The following is a 14,779-nucleotide window of genomic DNA, read 5'->3' on the forward strand; positions in this document are numbered from 1 at the left end:
AAGCTATGTTTTAAGTCTACTTCTGCAGAAAATAAATGCAAAATATAATATTGCCATTTCTTTCCATTGAATTCATACATTATATAAAGCTGTCACACTTGCCTTGTAAAGAAAACATTTCGTTGTTACTCTGTCCAACCTTTCAAAAACCAATTAAAGCGTCGTTGTTTGTTGAAAAGCGGAAAAAGCTGTACATATCCAAGATGGATTCTTCTTGTTCCAGGGAGAAGCTTAGTGGCTGATGGCCCAGAAGTCCTCCCAGCTCCGTTCTTTGAACAGACCATGCTTAGCAAAAGGCTTAGTAAGTCCATGGGGTTCTTGTCTCTCAGAGGTCTTCAAGGCGAGGAAGACTTTTGCCAGGGCGCTTCCTCCGATTACAATTCTGGCCGTGAAGATGACATGGATGCCGGCTGCCCTTACCGGTGTAGAGCTAGTGACTTGGAAAGGAAAGCGGATGCTGGCCCCAAGCGGAAAGTCTGGGCTTCCTCCTCAGATCTGCTCTGCTCAGCTGACAAAGTTGCCGAGAAAGACCATGCTGGGGATTCCCGCAAACACTATCATCACGCAGGGACAATCCCAGTACGGACTTCAGCAGCTACGAGAAACAAGGAGGGCAGATACTCTGACGGGAGCATAGCCCTCGATATATTTGGCCCTCAAAAACTAGATCAGGGGCGCTATGTGCCAGAGACGTCAACATCAGCAGCCTTATCAAGTGCCTTTGACAGGATCAAAGAGAGGCAGAAGAAGTTGCAGTTGCTGAGAGGAGCCATGAATGTTGAAGGTCAGTGAATCTTGTGCCATGCACATTTGAAGCTCCACCCGCACTTTTGAAGCAGTCTCAAGCCGCTTTAAGCAATCATGGCTTTCCCCCAAAGAACCTTTGGGACTGTGGTTTGTTGGGGGTGCTGAGTGTTGGGAGATCCTTATTCCCACCCCAGAGCTATAATTCTCAGAGGTTCCTTGGGAAGAATGATTGAATTGATAAACTCTTCCTGGGAACTGTAGTCTGTTATAGGTTCTGAGGGTTGTAAGGATTCTTTGGGGGAAGCTATAACACTTAAAAGTTGGTATAAGAGTGTTTTAAATGTCTTGATGTAGTTGTGACCTTAAATATGGAGTCTTTCCCTCTGTAGTTTTGCTCACATTTGCTTCCTTGTTAGTGCAGACCAGAGGAAGAGAGACATTTTCCGTTTCTGTTTGTATTTGAGCCCAGTCTTCTTCAAACCTGGATCCCCAGATGATGTTGGACTACAACTCGAATCATCTGGAACCATTGGCTAAGCCAGCTGGGAATGATGTCATCCAACAATCCCTGGGGACCCAAGGTTGAAGAACACTGCGCTTAGCCATTTTAGGTTTCACATTATGAGGCAATTTTGGCAGCTTAAGCTTTGTGTGTGGAAATGCCATAAGCCAGGAAGTCCCTGATTCAAATCTCAACCAAGTCATTAGCTCGTTAGGGGGCCTTAGGGAAGCCACAGTTACCAATCTCCCACCTGCACTATGGAGCTAGGCCACTGGTTGTTTTAAGAGTTGCTGAAATAATCTGTGTTCAGTTGTTTGAAAGAAGTGGTGTGGTAACACATAAGTATGAGTCATGGTCCATCTTAGGCTTATTCCTGCCAGTCCAAGATCACCTCTTTTCCCTCTCCTATTATTCTTGTGCCCGCACTGTTTGTGGAGCGAAAAATCCAACCTCTTCCTGTATTTCAGCTTCAATGAAATGTGTGATTGTTGTGTACACAGGCAACAATGAAATGTGTGGCTGTTGTGTACACAGAGAGCCAGTGTGGTGTAGTGGTTAAGAGTGGTAGACTCGTAATCTGGTGAACCGGGTTTGATTCCCTGCTCCTCCACATGCAGCTGCTGGGTGACCTTGGGCTAGTCACAGTTCTCTGAAGTCTCTCAGCCTCACTCACCTCACAGAGTATTTGTTGTGGGGGAGGAAGGGAAAAGGAGATTGTTAGCCGCTTTGAGACTCCTTAGGGTAGTGATAAAGCAGGATATCAAATCCAAACTCAAATCCAAACTCCCGATTTGCATGCGAGTTGTGTTCCGTGCCATTGCACGCAGCCAAAATACCCCGTTCCACCCTACCCTTTCAGTGACGTCTCTTATGATGTTTCCAGGTAACTTCCAGTTTGGCTTCGTGCACATGTGTGCGATTGTGCACACATCAGTCGCATGAAAAGCAGGTTGCCTGTAGTACCATACTTGCAAAGGGAAAAACCAAGAGGGGAAGAGTATTATCATTCCTACTAACTGGAGTGTTTGTAATACCGAAAGCACATGGTCACATCTGTTTCCCCAAAACACTCCCAGAATTATCCTGCAGAATTATCCACCCTTCATCAAGGCAAGCGAACAAGAAGGATTTTCACAGTTCCTGGACACATCCCAGCCAGGGGGAAATGGCCAAGGAGGAGCCTGAAGCAAAACCAGTATGGGGTGCGGCTTGGAGATAGTCTTTCTGGTCAGATAGGGTAGGGAGACCTGAAGGCTGAATTCAACCTGTGGACTGGAGGTTTCTCACACCTGAGAAAAAATAATATTTTATAATCTAAGAGACTTAGGATACAAAAGGAAGAAAGAGTATACACATTTAGGTGCAACACTTTGGTTCTGTTACACAAGGGGTGTTTTATAACAAACAGGTAGAATGACCTCTTTAAGGAATGTTTTGGAAGGGGAGGAGCCGAGATGGCAATTGTTCATATAATAACTACCCCACAGGATACTGCTTCCGTTCTGAAATATTAAAATTAACAATCAGCTGTCACACACACAGGCAGCTGATAATTTTGGAATCTTAGTACATTCTGTGGAGGCAAGCTTATGATTTGAGAAGCTTCTTCCTTCTTATCAACACCCTCAACAGTTTGTGCGACTTAACTTGATTCTTTTCCAGGAAATTAAGAATTGCAAAAGTTGCCTATAGAAACTGGGCTAAGTTACATAGGATAATTTATATTGCAAAACTTTCGGTTTTGATTAGAAAATTTCCTGATCTCCTAGAGAGCGGTCCGTTTGAGCATGTTTTTTGTACTCTTGTTTAGTAAACAAAGCTAAAAGCTTTGAAGCTTGCCAGCCCTGCTTAATATTTGTTTGCGGCTGGCGCACATTCATTTGTAACTAATGAACTTTCAAAATGAACTTACAACGGCCCTTCTAGACGTCCTTTTTATTGTACTCATGATGCTATCAGGGCAATCAAATGAGATTCTGCTTTCATCATGTTTGGGCTGCAAATGTTTTAGGGTGGTCACGCTGCTTCATTTTCAATCAGTGCATATCCCATAACTTTCTGCTGAAATTCCATAACTTCTCATGTTTAAGATGTGTGTGTATAGGCGGCGGCCATTTTGTTTGGGGGTGAAGAGGGTATGTGTGTGCCCCATTCCACCTCACCCCACCCCACCCCTTCCTCCCTTGTTCTGCCTTCTTCCGGGTCCAAAAGGACCTGTATGCCAGCGATCATGCGTCAATTGGACATTCCTAAAATGGTCCCGCCCTATATACAGTGGTGCCTCGCAAGACGAAATTAATCCGTTCCGCGAGTCTCTTCGTCTTGCGGTTTTTTCGTCTTGCGAAGCACGGCTATTAGCGGCTTAGCGGCTCTTAGTGGCTTAGCGGCTATTAACGGCTTAGCGGCTTTAAGAAAAAGGAAACAAACTCGCAAAAACTTGCAAGACGTTTCGTCTTGCGAAGCAAGCCCATAGGGAAATTCGTCTTGCGGAACGACTCAAAAAACGGAAAACCCTTTTTTCTAGCGAGTTTTTCATCTTGCGAGGCATTCGTCTTGCGGGGCAGCACTGTATGTGTGTGTGTGTTCCACTTTTGTTGCTCTACAAGGGTCAGCAAACATTTTCAGCAGGGGGCCAGTCCACTGTCCCTCAGACCTTGTGGGAGGCCGGACTATATTTTGAGAGAGAAAATTGAATGAATTCCTATGCCCCACAAATAACCCAGAGATGCATTTTAAATAAAAGCACACATTATACTCATGTAAAAACACCAGGCAGGCCACACAAATAACCCAGAGATGCATTTTAAATAAAAGGACACATTCTACTCATGTAAAAACACGCTGATTCCCAGACCGCCCGTGGGCTGGATTGAGAAGGCGATTGGGCCAGATCTGGCCCCCAGGCCAGGCCTTAGTTTGCCTACCCATGCTCTATAGCCCTTCCAGACAGCCCCAGCATTGGGGAAGCATCACAGAACAACTAATAAAGCAGAATAAGTCCACCGCGAATGCACTATTACTGAGTCAAGAAAGCATTGCAGAATACACCCACGAGAAAACACCAGTTGGGGAATGGGGTAGACCAATGATTCTCAACATCTGGAATTTGTCAGTATAGCATGTTTGAAATCGGATGCCATTCTAACATATTTTCTTCTCCTCAGTCTTTGTGATGCTTGCTCACCACCAAAAATTGCATTTTCTTCAAGTAAAAGTTGCACATGTGGTTAAGATTGCGGTGTTGCAGTGAGGGTATCTGTAGAACAGGGGCACATGTTTCAACTACTACTGCTTGAGCTGTAGCTGTGTTATTTCCTGCGTAAAATAGAGTGACTACCATTTCTCCCAATAAGTTTCTGTTCTGTGTCGTTTTGAAGGGGGAGTGCTTTGCTCCATGAGTTTAACATGGGTTTTTCATGCATGAGCAAGTATGGCACAGTATGCAATGGTTACTGGTTAAGAGACACACGATCCCTTTCCTTTAAATACAGTCATAAATCTAGCAGTGGTCCAAGCATATTTTTTTGTGGTTAGTGTGGTCTTTTGAACTGGGTTAATTGTATTTTGCTGACTGTGGAAGTTGGCGACGCAGACTACTGTTGTTTCAGGGACAGAATGGGTTTGATAGAACATGAGGAGATTGGCTTTCAGGGCAAGCCACTCCTAGCTCCAAATATTAGGATTTCTAAATGATACTGGCCAGGAACTTCAATGTTATGGTTTCTTAAAAAAAGCTTTAGCTAATGTCATTATATATTTTGACCAACATGGGGAGGGGGAGCAGGGAAGGTAACTGATCTTTTTAAACCTCTCCTTTAAAAAAAATAAATCTAGAACAGTAGGGTAGCCAATATGTCTCTCTCCAGATGTTGTTGGACTCCACTTCTCATCAGGCCCAGTCAGCTACTTGTTCCCAATCTTAATTTAGATCCAAAATTCCTGCCACTGATTATTTAAAAAGATGGGGTGGAGTGGGAAACCTCAAACATTTATTAGCAAAATTATTAATAATCATTATACAGATATGAACAACTGTTTCACAAAAACATTTACCTTGTTTTGTTTATGTATTTATGGTGTTTGTATGCCAACCCCATAGCATAAAGTTATTCTAGCAGTTAAAAATAAAGAAGCAAAGAAGCAAACAAAATCCAAAGTAAAGCATGAAACCATAAAACATGGGGCGGGATGTGGGTGTGTGGAGGAAACCAGCATAAATGCAACAAAGCAGAACTTGTGGCATCTCAAAAACTAAAAACAGGTTTTAGAGAACTGAGGCACAGACTGCTTTAGTTATTTAACAGGCTTGGGTTATTCCTATTTTTTAAGAACAATTCCCTCCCGCCCCTTTGGTATTGCTTGTTTTAATTATCTTTTTTCCTTACACATATACACACTTGCAGTGCTGGTGATTTGTATAACATCATGTTTTTGAGAACTTCTGCACAGATCATTTGAACCTTATTAAACGTAGGCCTTGTTATTTCTGCTTTTGCTCTTGATGTTTGGCGGCACTGAGCTCTTGTCCATATTACGACTTTGGAGCTTACATCCATTGCCTTCAATAAGTGATGTGTTCTGTTAGTTTTGAGCCGAGGTTGTTTCGTTCTGGGAGCACGTGCTTTCCTGATAATGACAACCAGGCAGAGCAAGCGCAAATTCAGTATAGATTGGCACACACATTGATTTTCCAGCCGCATTACTTGGTCTATGTCAGTCCTGGCCAGCTAAAAACACTCTGTAGGTTTAATTCACAGATTCAGTGAGCATTTGCTAGTTTTAACTTGATCCTAAGAAATTCTAATTCAAGGTAGATCCATACCAGCTGAGGAAAGGTTGAGATGTCCTACATGTTACTAAGCTCCACCCTAGACGCAATAATAAAGGATAAACATAGCAACAGAAGGAAGATGTCAGTGTACACTCTGTTGTGTTCGATATAATGATTGGTGTTGTTCATTCTTTGTCGCCATACTACAAGCTTATTTCTACAACAGAAAGAAGTGTAAACCTATACGCCATTGTCAAGATTTACTTGAGCATAAAAGAGTCCTACTGGATCAGGTCCACATTCTGTTTCCTATAATGGTCAACCAGAGGCCTATAGGTGCTCACAAGAAGGCCATTAGAACAATAGACCTATCTTAACTTGATTTGTTTTACTAGACCTTTTTAGAGAAGGCCACTGAGAGTACGTTTTCGATATTTACTGAAACAACACCTTATCTGTATTCTGTTAATAATCGTCATTGACTGCTTGATGGATATAGCAAATGCTTTCCTCTGAGTTCATGTCTCATCTTCTTCAGTCAATGCATCAATTATAATTAATGACATTTGGGGCCTGCGTTGATGCTAACCATGGCAGAGCAATTTGGGAGCAGGCTGAAGGAGTTCATCCTTCCCCAGGCTCCACCCCTCTCAAGCTTGATTATGGTTCTACAACAGGGGTAGTCAACCTAAGGCCCATGGGCCACAAGTGGCCCATGGGGGTCATTTAACTGGCCCACGAGCCGCCCACTTGGCGAATCCCTGTACGCTGTGCTAAACCGGTGCAGCACGGCTCAGGGACCTGCTTCCGCGGTGCTGGAATTCACGTCTGTGTATGCTCAGATGCCAAAAATCGCATCTGTGCAGATTCCGGAAATCATGTTTGCACAGACGCCGGAAATTGCTGGAGTGAACCAGCCCAGGCAAGGTAAACCTTGCTGCCCCCTATTCTACATCATGTCTGACTGCTGCTAACTACCTTAAAGGGAATTCCCAAATTCTAGTACACATACCATGTTTTTAAACTTAGTTTCTGAACTGGGGGAGCCTTAACCATGGCCAGAGGAAATGCCATATCTTGAACAGGGGAGATTTAAAGAAAGATTTTGAGCATCATCTAGTGACGACTTCTTTTTCATAAGCCTGTTTACTCTGTTCTGGTAAATTGGGTAAATTGGACTGCAGAATTAAGATAATGTTTTGCAGAACCGTTTGTGCCTCGACAATTTTCTGTGGCGACAAGTTCCACAACAGCACATCGATGGCCAGCATTTCCCCCCACATCTTATAAAGCATGTGCCATGGTCATATGATGTATAATGGGTGCCATATCCCTGTTGACTGTTCATACCCTTCTGTGTTTCTTCAAAAAATCTTTCAGAGCATGTGCAGAGATACAAATCGTACCACAGTGACATATACAGCACAGAAAGTGAGACCCCATCGTTCATTTCTTCAGAGGCAGATTTCAGGCAAGGTAAGAGCTATATGAAGGCCAAAAAATGGCGTGTAGTTGGGTTCTTCAACTAATGGGCTGTGACTTGAGCAAAAGCGTCACTGCTTTTATCACCAAAGGTGTCAACATCATATTTAGTGTTGAAGCTCCTTCCACCTCATTGCAAACCATTGATTTAATACTACAGTAGTACCTTGGGTTACATACGCTTCAGGTTACAGACTCTGCTAACCCAGAAATAGTGCTTCAGGTTAAGAACTTTGCTTCAGGATAAGAACAGAAATCGTGCTCCGGTGGCGCGGCAGCAACAGGAGGCCCCGTTAGCTAAAGTGGTGCTTCAGGTTAAGAACAGTTTCAGGTTAAGAACAGACCTCTGGAACAAATTAAGTTCTTAACCCGAGGTACCACTGTATTGTCTCTGTTCCTTCCACATCATTGGTTATGGGGAAAGTACTAGGTAGGCTGCACGGGGAAATAAACAGCAGAAAAAGAGAGAGAAGAGACAAGAAGGGCCTCCCTCAGACAACTTGTTTATTGAGCATTCGTTCTGATTTGCTTGCCCACAGTTGAGGTTTCACAATGTCTGCTCTTTGTTGAGAATTTCTGATTCGATGTGAAAAAGTTAAATGACAATGTGCTTTCCTCCTGATTTTTTGTGCAGAGGTTATACATTATCCCATCAGTTGATGGTCATGCAACCCTTTTTAGTGAATCACTTTCTGAACTGCAAAAAAACAAGGGAGGAATATTTGTTGCAAAAGGGTGCTTTAATCTGCAATGCAAACTGGCTTTATTCCAGTTCAGCTGTCAAGGTTTTTCTGTTAATTGTAGCTTGATGACATTGAACTACCTGCTTAGGTCCTGTAGTTCCCAAAGCCCAAATGTTCCAAATCCCAAAGGTAACCACATGGTAACCACAGAGTAATGGCAATCTCTTAAAAATATGACTGATGCCAGTTTCCAATATTACCATGCCTCTGTAGATGTAACATGGATGTACTACCTCCTTGAAAAGTGGACACCTTCATCCAGTGAAATTTTTGATGCTGCAGTAAGATTTCCTGCACAAACTTAAGGCATATTTTTTTTGTCTTGTTTCTTTTTCATGTGCCAGTGAGAAGGTTTGAAGCATTGAGAGATGACTCCAGTGGCCCTTCCCCAGGAGCAGATGATCTATCTTCATCAGGTCGAATACATGGACAAAGGCTGAGGTAAAAAAAACGCATGAGAGTCTTAAGAGTCTGCTGGATCAGGCAATGGCCCATGTAGTCAGCCATCTTGTTCTCACAGTGGCCGCTCGAACAGATGCTTGTGGAAAGTCCAAGAGCAGGAGGTAAGCACAATATCACCATTCCTACTGCTGACTCTCAGCAGCTGGCATTTAGAGGCATAGACTTCCTTCAGTTGCCGATCAGAAGGTCGGCGGTTTGAATCCCCGCGACGGGGTGAGCTCCCGTTGTTCGGTTCCTGCTTTTGCCAACCTAGCAGTTCAAAAGCACGTCAAAGTGCAAGTAGATAAATAGGTACCACTCCGGTGGGAAGGTAAACGCCGTTTCCGTGTGCTGCTCTGCTTCGCCAGAAGCAGCTTAGTCATGCTGGCCACATGACCCGGAAGCTGTCTGCCGACAAACGGCGGCTCCCTCAGCCTAGAGAGCAAGATGAGAGCCGCAACCCCAGAGTCGTCCACGACTGGACCGAATGGTCAGGGGTCCCTTTACCTTTACCTTACTTCCTTCAGTAGTGAAGGTAGAACATAGCCATTGTGGTTAGTAGCCATCGGTAGCCTTATTCTCCATGAATTTTCCTAATCCTCTTTTGAAGCCATCCGAGCCACATGCCACTGGATCATGTGGGAGTGAATGCCATAGTTTAAATATGTGTTGTATGAAGAAGTACTTACTGTGAGAAGAATGGAGCAATCTTAAGTTTCAACAAAAACCATACAGAATCTCCAGGCCTAGTTCAGAAGTAAGCCCAGATAGTTTGACCATGAGTAAGCAGTCACCTTCCTGCCCACACCCTCCTCTCATGCACCCGGTTGTAGAGGGAAATTCCTGGTTTCTTAGTTTCCTGGTTTGTCATTTTGGTTTTGTAGGGAGAATGGATGGATTTCCAATTCAGGTGAATTTCACATAGCTTCGTTTGTAAGTCTGTTCCATCCCATTTCTGCACTAATACGTGGGGTTTTTTAAAAAATAAAAATACAATGGTATGAAAAGGAGTACTTTTTGTCACTGTATGTTTTTCTAAAACATACATTTTGGTACATTTTTTGACGTGAGAACTCTTATTGCAAAATTCAGAGAAGTGCGGAATCCAAGCAGTAATCCAAGAGGTGCAGATTAGGGTTGGCTCACTTGAAAGTGCAGGCCAAACTAAATTCTCTCCCATCCTTCATGACAGGGCCTTGAACCTCACTTTTCTAGTTTGTTTATCATGGGTTACTGTGATTTAAGAGATCATGGAGTCTCTACCAAAGTCAACCATGTGAGGAGGTGGCTGGAGAGTATAGTTCAGAAGCTCATCGGCCTTTCAAACTCAAACCATGGTTTATTGAGTGACCTCATTATATCTGGACTAATGGGTCACAGTCAACTAAGTTTCATTCAGCATAGATCCATTCAAATTAACGAACATGGCGACATTAGGTCCATGAATTACGGTGTGTTTATTCTGAGTAAAATTTAGTTGAGCACCATCCATTTTGTCTTAGTGAATTTGAAATGAGTGAATTTCTTCCCTTGCCCAATGATTTATAGTCTGATATCCCACCTTTGCCCAAACTTGGAACAGTTCAAGGTTTCATCTGTTTGAGGTAAACTTTGAGGCAGAATTATTTCTGACTAATTCCCCAAGAAACGTGTGGGCGTACATGAACTTTTCTGCAACTGTTTAAATAAAAAAAATGGGGGGGGTTAAGAAACTTATCTTCCCACTTACAGGAAAGAAATATGTGTCTGGAAATTTGTGAGCATGTAGGTGTCGCCTTGGGTCACCTCCCAGAAAAGTCAGAGGATGTGTAGGATTGGAGACACTAAAGCAAATGACCGAAGGTCATCACCTGAGTACACAAGGCTGCCATATACCAAGTCAGACCATTGGTCCATCTAGCTTAGTATTGTTTACAGCAGGGATATCCAACCTGGTGCCTTTCAAATACTGGCAGGAGCAATACTTTCAATTGGCAATACAGGCTGGGGTTTTGACAGGTTGGAGATGCTGGGGGGTTGAACCTGGGACTTTCTGCATGCAGTGATCCTTTCCACTGCTTCATAGTGAAATCGGTCTCACTTGAAATCCATGTAGACATCAGGAACCAGTCTTGCACTTGAGTCTTGAATTGGAAACTGGAGAGAGCCAAACTCCAGTGGCGGTAAAATCTTGGCATGTGTGCATGCCAAATATATATATGATTTTTTGTAAATCTGAACATTTCACAAATACAGTGGTACCTCTGGTTGCAAACGGGATCTCTTCCGGAGGCCCGTTCACAACCTGAAAAGAACGCAACCTGCGTCTGCGCACGCGCTGGTCACAATTTGCTGCTTCTGCGCATGCGCGTGACCTCATTTTGCGCGTATGCGCGAGTGGCGAAACCCAGAAGTAACCCATTCTGGTACTTCCGGGTCGCCACGGGATGCAACCTGAAAACGCTCAACCTGAAGCAAACATAACAATCCATATACCTCTTAACTTATTGGAGCTCAATTTATTAATGTGCTCATTAAAGAGGTGCTTGCTGTTGAGCATCACCCCTTGCACTGTCTTGGGCCAATATGCCAAGGGACATGTTTCCTTGGGATTCAACAAGTGAGCTGCTGTTCTTTTCCCTACTGTGTGCCTGTACTCAAGAAGAAGCACAGCAATGAATCCTTTTGAAGAGTGCAGTGGTTTACTGTCCCTCCGATAAATTGATTCGGGAGGAGGTACAGAGGCAGGTGGTGACTGATGAAGCTATGTGAAACTATAAGAACTGCAGCTGGGACATAAATGATCATCGGGGGCAAGGAGGACCACATTGTTGTCAATTTCAGTGCAGCAGGCATGGACATGGGCATTCCCTTAAGGATGACAGTGTCAAAACATGTTTTCTGATTCCTCCAGCACTGTGATCACTTTTCAGAGGAGAAACCATTTTAACATATTTATAATAATCTACCTGTTGAAATTTCAGTACCAACAAAAACAGCTTTCAAGTGAAGCTGTAATACTTTTTCTTTTTAAAGCAAGCTGCTGCGCCCTATTTTGTTGTAAAACAGCCCCACCCTTCTTTATCCACCCACAGGAAAAAGTCCTATTGACTGCAACCTTTCCTCCAGTTCTTAATCATTTCTTTGCCGTTCAAGTTCAGGATGACTACAACCGATGGCCAGTTCTGCCTTTTTTTAATGCCTTTGAGCATCTGAAATGATCCCCCCCCCTTCCAGTTACAACCCTTTGAAGATATTATCACTATGCCTGGATTAGCTGCACCCCCTTACCTTAGTATATTTTTGAAGGAGTTCTCCGAACTGGAAGAAGTCTAGTTATAAGGCAGAGAAAATGAACAGAAACATTTGATACTTAAGCCAGTGTTTTTACTGCTGTCAGTCTAAAATATGTTTGGGTTGTGTCTCTCTTCTTAGCGTCAGTCTGTTATGGGGCCAACCAGTGAGGGAAAGAAATAATGGATTCAGCACACAGTATCTCTGTGTGGTTTGAGAGCTTCTGCTCAGAATATGCCTGTTCCACAAGCAGCAGCGCTGTTTTCAGCTCTGGTGGTTCCCTATGATAACAGTGCTGTGGTGGGAGAGGCTGGACCTGTGAAACTTCTGTCTTCTTCAGTGCTCCTAAAGGGGCAGAAGCATTCTTCCTCAGCCCCATTGCGGGATATGGTCACTTCAGTTTTATTACGATAGGTTGAATTTTCAGTTCTGCTCGCTTCCCTCCTTCCTTGACCCTGGCTTCCCTCCCTTCATCCTAATGCGCAGCAGTGCCTCTGCAAGTTCAGCAGGTGAGGCGTTGCTGCAGCTCTTACCTTCACCACAATCCCATTTTCCAGTTGACTGGTAATCCTACCAGCGCTAAGTTAATAAGTAATTCCTATGGTCTGACTTCGGAAGCTAAGCCAAAAAGTTCAGAGGTAGCATTATAAATTTAGGTCTGACCTTGAGGCCATAGATGGTATTGTTATGGAAGAAAGTTGAAAGTGGGGGTTTCTTCACAGTGGGTGCTTTGTTCTTAATACTGAGAGACTGCTTCATGTGTTACGAGATTCCTACACAGAAGGTATCTTGGTGTAATAATTTATATGCCGTCTGGGTGTAGCCATCTGTGATGATTTTATGCACTGACATAGTGGTTGGCATGTTGGGCGAGGACCTATAAGAGGCCAAGTTTCTAATCCCTGCTCAGCCGTGAAACTCACTGGATGACCTTGGGCCAGCCACCATCTCTCGAACTAGCCTACCTCACAGAGTTGTTGTGAGGATAAAATGGGGAGGAAAAGAACCACGTACACCACCTTGAGCGCTTTGGAGCAAATGAACAAGTTATTGACAAATGTGTCAGGAGCCACAGTTGGCCGCATGTGTCGTAGTTACTAAGGGTGGACGGATTAGTCCGTTTCTAGTCCATTTGAATTTTGCATGCGTCTCTTTACAAGTTCATCTCTCTGTGTTTGTGCATGCATGTGTGTGTTTTCCTGTATGAAGACCTAAACGAAAGTTCATATTTAAAAATGTACTTACCTATTTATTTATGATAAATATGTAAGGTAAAGGGTAAAGGGACCCCTGACCATTAGGTCCAGTCGTGACCGACTCTGGGGTTGCGGCGCTCATCTCGCTTTATTGGCCTTGGGAGCCAGCGTACAGCTTCCGGGTACATAAGATAAATACCTATTGTGGATTCACAATTAAGTACAGTGGTGCCTCGGGTTATATATGCTTCAGGTTATATACACTTCAGGTTACAGACTCCTCTAACCCAGAAATAGTACCTCTAGTTAAGAACTTTGCTTCAGGATGAGAACAGAAATCGCAGGCGGCGGCGGCGGGAGGCCCCATTAGCTAAAGTGGTGCTTCAGGTTCAGAACAGTTTCAGGTCAAGAATGGACCTCCGGAATGAATTAAATACGTAACCAGAGGTACCACTGTATTCATTTTATCTCTGTGCTTAAAAACGTACACATTTCTAAATATTTTATCCTAAAATGTGCATTTTTAAAAATGCATCTTTGGTGCTGAATTTTAGAAGATTCAGGGCAAACAAAGTGAAGCATTTCTTCAAACATTGCATCATTAAACTATGGGATTTGCTCCTGCAAAAAGTCATGGTGGCCACCAACTTGGATGGCTTTCAAAGAGCATTAGACAAATTCATGGAGGATAAAACTTATCAGTGGCTACCAGCCCTCATGGCTGTGTCCTGCCTCCAGTAATGGAGCCGAGATGCCTCTGAATGCCTGTTGTTAGGAGTCACAAGTAGGGAGAGTGCTGTTGCGTTCAGGTCCTACATACAGGCTGCCCATGGGCTTCTGGTTGGCCACTGGGAGAACAGGATGCTGGGCCAAATGAGCCTTTGGCCTGATCAAGCTGCTCTTATGTTCCTAGCATGCCTGATAAGTGTGTTTCTTCGTGGCCAATCAACTTTCCTCCCCCACTTCTTCTTCCTCATCAATAGACAGTACGAAGCGCCACTTGAAGGCAACCTGGTGAGCCAAGAAGTAATGCTAAAGCGCCAAGAGGAGGAGATGATGCAGCTGCAGGCGAAAATGGCTCTCCGTCAGTCTCGACTAAGTCTCTACCCTGGAGAAGTGGTGAGGTCGCCGGTGCTTGACATGACAAGGGACCCCCTGAGAGAAATTGCATTGGAAACAGCCATGACCCAAAGGAAACTAAGGGTAATGTTTAGGCATCTGTACTGTTGAGGGAACATCAGGCGCATAAGTCACTGTTTTGTTTTAATTATTTACTTCTGTTTCTATCTTGTATTTAATACTGTGCACTGCCCTGAGATCTTATGATGAAGGGCAGTATATAAACATTATTATTATTATTATTATTATTATTATTATTATTATTATTATTATTATTATTACAGTGGTATCTCGGGTTACATACGCTATAGGTTACAGACTCTGCTAACCCAGAAATAGTACCGTGGGTTAAGAACTTTGCTTCAGGGTGAGAACAGAAATCGTTCTCCGGCAGCGCGGCAGCAGCAGGAGGCCCCATTAGTTAAAGTGGTCTTCTGGTTAAGAACAGTTTCAGGTTAAGAATGGACCTCCGGAACGAATTAAGTACTTAACCCGAGGTACCACT

At 43.6% G+C, this 14,779-nt stretch overlaps 1 protein-coding gene across 6 annotated transcripts in view; it reads left to right on the plus strand.

Moving 5' to 3' along the window:
- PTPN13 (protein tyrosine phosphatase non-receptor type 13) overlaps window positions 1–14,779 on the plus strand; it is a 159,397-nt gene that overhangs the window by 82,699 nt on the left and 61,919 nt on the right. For 5 of the 6 annotated variants that reach the window (XM_077933806.1, XM_077933803.1, XM_077933805.1 and 2 more), the window contains 4 exons: window positions 224–784; window positions 7,401–7,496; window positions 8,590–8,686; window positions 14,139–14,358. In XM_077933806.1, coding sequence (XP_077789932.1) covers window positions 224–784; window positions 7,401–7,496; window positions 8,590–8,686; window positions 14,139–14,358 — 974 coding nt within the window. The remainder of the gene's footprint in view (window positions 1–223; window positions 785–7,400; window positions 7,497–8,589; window positions 8,687–14,138; window positions 14,359–14,779) is intronic. The other variant, XM_077933808.1, reaches the window with a different exon arrangement.

This window comes from Podarcis muralis, chromosome 9 (genome assembly GCF_964188315.1).
Source record: "Podarcis muralis chromosome 9, rPodMur119.hap1.1, whole genome shotgun sequence".
Classification (NCBI taxonomy): Eukaryota; Metazoa; Chordata; class Lepidosauria; order Squamata; family Lacertidae; genus Podarcis; species Podarcis muralis.